Below are 4,958 nucleotides of genomic sequence, written 5' to 3' on the forward strand. Positions count from 1 at the left end.
ACCTGGTGCCCTTCCAACGGTGTAAAGCGGGTTGCCTACATTTCACTGTTTTTGCTGTTTTTTTCGATTTTCAAGGCTCTACTGGGGCATGAAGGAGTGGTCACACAGAAAAACGATTTCGCACCGTTAATCACCTCTACTAGTAGAACATTTTCCACGGTGAGCCGATATCAATATCGAAAAAAGTGTCATTTCGACGGACCTTAATATCCATGCAGTCAGGACTATTATCAGCAAACGGCGGGAATTCCAATTAGACTCACACCTTCTAGTTTTGATTTTGCAAAAGCCTACGACTCCATTTTCAAGGCGGTGCTTTGGCAGAGACTGAGAGAGATAGGGAGGACTACTAGGAACCGAGTGCGGATCCTAGGATTTCTGTCCGAGGCCTTTGAAACTCTGGCGGGTGTTAGGCAAGGGGACGCCCTCTCGCCGCAACTGTTCAATCTGGCTCTGGAGTCGGCTATTAGGAGGGTGCTAGCGCTGATGGCGCCGCAGGTAACCCTCCTAGCATATGCCGACGACATAGTGCTGAATGCAGACACGCGGGAACAACTCCTTGAAGCCTGACAGAGTGCGCCAAAATAGGCTTACAGGTAAACCAGGGTTAAACAAAATATATGCTCTCCTCTGTCCAGCAGGTGGCCCCAGCACAACCTGATGACTTGTTTGATGGATCAGGATATTTTGATCTGGACGCTTACAATGCAGAAGAGGACAGAGAAGCTAGCTCAAGGAATATGAACTTGGAACTTAAAATACCCGCTACACCAACTCAAGTATGTCAACCCTCTATACTTCTAAGCAAGACAAAAGAAAAAGCCCCGTGGAGGTCCTTCCTTTGCAACAGAAGTAGGTGAGTTTGAAGAACTGTGTGTGGCAGTGTGACAGTTGAGCATGCCTTGCGTTATGTGGTTTTTCATTCAATTCATACCCTGCTTTTAACTTCAGGCGAAGAATGATGGAAGCCCCACAACGCCTATTGCCAGGCCTCGCGAAGGAAAGGGCACAGGGCTGGCCCCTTTCCTGCCCATCATTACCTCCCCCCATTGGGCGTGCAGCAGCTGAAAAGTCACAGAAGGAGGCAGAAATGTTGTATAAAAAAACTTTACGGGCGGCTGGCTCTTTCGAAAGGATGGGGAAGGAAAATGATGGCAGAGAGGACATCACCGGGGATGTTTTGTGCCGCAATCTGGAGTGCACTCTGAAGGAAATGCCACCTGGTGAAATCGGAGTATGACAGACTTGGCGTAGAAAATTAATTGCTTTAAATGGGGAGTGTGAGATTTTTGTATACAACGCGTATCCTAACGACAAGACAAAGAACACGTTTTAATGATAAAAATGTTCCTATCAATTTATTTCCTCAGGTTCTTTTTGTTCTAAAGTGCCATTCCTTTTATTGATGCCAAACGTTTTTTTGTACTTTTATGTAGATGTCTGTTTCTTGAGTTGGCTTCAAGTACTTACAGGGCAAAAAGAGAACGATTACTCTCCCTCATGTACCTATGAAACCGCCTACCAGCAGTCACCGGGGTGCAGGTTGCTTAGGTGTTTGGTATGAGGTGAGCATGAGTGGAACCCTCCAACGTCGTCGCTCAGCATTGCACGAGTACGTTAACATGAATCATTATGTATGCTCGATGCCTTCACCAACAGCATCACGGAGAAAAATTAAAGTATACGGCGTTAACTCTGAGCCAGGTCCCTGGGTTTTAAGCCCAGTAATCTTATTCTGATATACAAGAGTACCATCTGACCACGTTTATTTTTTAAAAAATATTATTTTAATCTATTTTTTATGTTTTTAATATTTTTTATCTGTTTTGTACATTTCTATTAATCTGCCGACATTGTCTTATAATAAAGCTTATAGACTTCAACGGACTTTAATTATGACCGTTTTTGCCAATAAGATAAAAGTTATTTGTTCTTTATCCTTATACCCGTTTTAGCTGTAGTTTGTTTCAGATTTAAGAACAATGGTACGCACTATTGCCTTACTTTTTATTACTTTGTATTATCTTATATTTACTTTATTTTCTCTTTTCGTCCACCGAGGCCATCTCTGTTCAAATTATAAAAGCTCACCACCAGGCGCTGCCTGTTAAGTACGAAGTTTTAATAAAATAAAATAAAATAAATGAAATGATAACAGAGGCAATAAAAACGTTGGCTGTTTCGCAAATGAAGTTGGTCACGTTTAATATTCTCACTTTATTCTTCGTCTAGTTGCTTTTTACTGGAAGCGGACGTTGTTGTCGACTTCAATATGCTATAATAATTGCTGCTTCCTATAAGCACATTATTATGACACATTCTTGATTCGACGAGTGATAATCTGGGTGTTGGTAGGGATGTACACATGGCAGCGGTACGGCAACCGCTTGTAATCTGCAGCACGACGAATAGTGATTTAGGCCAACGAAGTAAAAGGCACGCTGCCGTTTGGGTGGCACATGCTTCACCATGAACTAGGGTTAGAGTACGACACCGTTTACCCAACGCGCAACACGTTTAGAAATTTCAGCCACCCCTCTTCTCCAAGTCTCGCACCACTATGACTCTGCTGGTACTAGTAACGCTATGAAAACTTCGAAGTTCGTGTTTGTGAAGGGCTGTCTTCAGACAAAGGAACGGACTGGTACCCGCGGTGTGACCGTGGCGCGGAGGTAGAAGCTCACGCCGCGGATGAAATGTTCAAATGCGTTGCGCAGTGGATAAACGAGGTCGTACTCGGTAAAAACAAGGTCTGCGTTTGACACCAATTTGTTACGAAGTTTACTACTTCTTAAGTTACAGCTTGCTAAATATTCATTTTGCCATACTACTCTTGCACCATGCTTTGCGATGATTGAGGTGTCGAGCTCATGCATGGAAGCTGCAAGTGCTCAACACTACGTTCCACACTTTTAAGTGTATCACGGGATATTTGCATGCTGAAAAGTGTTCTACAGTAAAGTTGAGTACTTTGAAGTAGTCAACTGCGGGGTTGGTCGAAAAATTTCAGACACTTTTAAGTGTTCAAAAATGTACTGTTGAACAGCTTTTAGTACTCTCATTTCCATCAGAGAAGTTATCTCGAAGCGGATGAAGCAGGAAAGAAAAACAAGATTATCGGTAATGGAATGAGAAATTGTGGCGTTGACCAATCTGCGATGAGCGTGGCTGTTGCCTGATTGGCACTTGGTTTACCGCCCAATTTCTCATACCATTTCTAACCCTCTCATACTTCTTCCCAAACCATCTGCTTCCAGACAACTCCCCTATTAACCGTTTCACCATAGCGGGCAACACAACCGTATGCGTCTCAGCTGCACACTTTTCCTAGTGCATCGCCTCGAAGGGCATGCGACGTCTGTATTGTTGCTGAGTTATGCTCAATGCGAAGTTTTATGAATTAACACTTACGAACGTTATTAAGGCAGTTGTATTGCCTTCTCAAGCAGTCATTGTCAAACGGCCTCTCGCCATCAGGTTTTCCTGATTCTACTGCGCATACTGGGTCGACAATAGCTGGACAGAACTCTTGACAGTGTCCTCTTCGGTTTCCCTCACTTAGCGCAAAAACACCTGGATTCAAAGTTGTACAATTTCTACTTGTTTGGAGCCTTCGTAAAGCCGTGAAACAATAAAATGAAATGGAAGCAGCAGTCGTTAATCGTTTCCGAGGCTTAAAAAAGGCCCGCCTTGCCGCATACCTAGAAGCACACTGAGTAAGGTGAGCAGCTGTGTCCTTGTCATGTCTGGTGGCCAGCGTTACTGTTGCTGTCGCAAACGTCCTGTAGTTTATAGCTCCTTGTTAGCATACTTGAGGTCGTGTTATCTTCCAGGCTGTGTCCTGCGTGTGTTTTTCTTTAACGCTGTGATAATCAACATCCGGTGCGCACGCAGCACCCCTTCCCACAAGAAAGTTGTCCGCCACGCCAGACCACGTCTCATGTGACGGGCCATAAGGTGTCTCGTGGAACACAGTTGTGCTGTGACACATCAGCGTACCATTATGCAAAGTCTCAAACGATGTCCGAAGGAACAACCACTCCAGATACACAGCTTTCCCTACCTTTCATTTGTTTAACCACCTGAAATATTGGTAAGGTTCAGCGTACGGACCAAACATTGGGTTGCAAGGGAGCTTAATAATATTGAGCGCAATTTGAATAAACCCCTTTAGAAGTTGCCAATGATTTTTTTGGGAGGGGGGGAGGGTACGAATCTGTTCCGTTTCTAGGAACAAATTTTTCCCCTTATATTTAGAGTGTAGACTGAGTAGTTTTCCCCGCTGAACCGCGACATAACGAACTCAACTTCGACAGAAAGGGCGGTAATGTGCTTCGATAGCACGAAGTGGGGTTCAGAGTCCACGAAAAAAAAAACGCGACAGCGTAAATTGCTTTCATAGTTGAAACGGGGCTGAAAACAGGCTGTATTATCACGAGATGGCAGAGGCGACATGGTCAAGATTTTTCTGATATTTAATACGGTAACGAAATCACCGCAGCATTGTCAAACTGTTATTCATGGTACTGTCCCACGACGAGGCGCTTCGAAGGGGCAGCGCATTGCTTATTTCACTTACGTGATAAAATCGACGGCTTGATCTCGCCAGCGGCCCCGTCTGACTGTGCGTCGGTTCCGCCATCATTCGGATTCCCGGTGTAGTAATGCAAGAGGTACACTCAAATTATCAACAATACTATACAACTGCGCTCCCACTGACTGACTCACTCATTGATATAAATGTTTGGCCTCGACCAAAACTGCCATGTAAACCTACTATACCTTTTTGGATCCGCGATACCCCACTTGACCACAGAAAAACCTCCACCTCCATCGTGGGACCTCACTGGGGGCCGTTCAAGGGCCGACTAAATTATTGTTGCGTGGGAGAAAAAAATTAAGTCCAAAAAAGTCGCCATTTTTTTATGGTCTCCTAGGGGGTAACTCGTCATTTTGGC

The 4,958-nt window shown here is 44.4% G+C and overlaps 1 protein-coding gene across 3 annotated transcripts in view; it reads right to left on the reverse strand.

The window, feature by feature from the left end:
- The window catches only part of LOC113214378 (uncharacterized), a 45,409-nt gene extending 41,621 nt beyond the window's left edge, over nucleotides 1-3,788 (reverse strand). For all 3 annotated transcript variants that reach the window (XM_052272778.1, XM_026433724.2, XM_052272777.1), the window contains exons 1-3: nucleotides 3,702-3,788; nucleotides 3,412-3,573; nucleotides 935-1,064 (exon numbers count right to left, since the gene is read on the reverse strand). In XM_052272778.1, the coding sequence (XP_052128738.1) occupies nucleotides 935-1,064; nucleotides 3,412-3,573; nucleotides 3,702-3,744 (335 nt within the window). In that variant the 5' untranslated portion in view covers nucleotides 3,745-3,788. The remainder of the gene's footprint in view (nucleotides 1-934; nucleotides 1,065-3,411; nucleotides 3,574-3,701) is intronic.
- Nucleotides 3,789-4,958: the final 1,170 nt, after the last annotated feature.

Source organism: Frankliniella occidentalis, unplaced genomic scaffold (genome assembly GCF_000697945.3).
Source record: "Frankliniella occidentalis isolate FOCC.00 unplaced genomic scaffold, Focc_3.1 Scaffold224, whole genome shotgun sequence".
Lineage (NCBI taxonomy): Eukaryota > Metazoa > Arthropoda > Insecta > Thysanoptera > Thripidae > Frankliniella > Frankliniella occidentalis.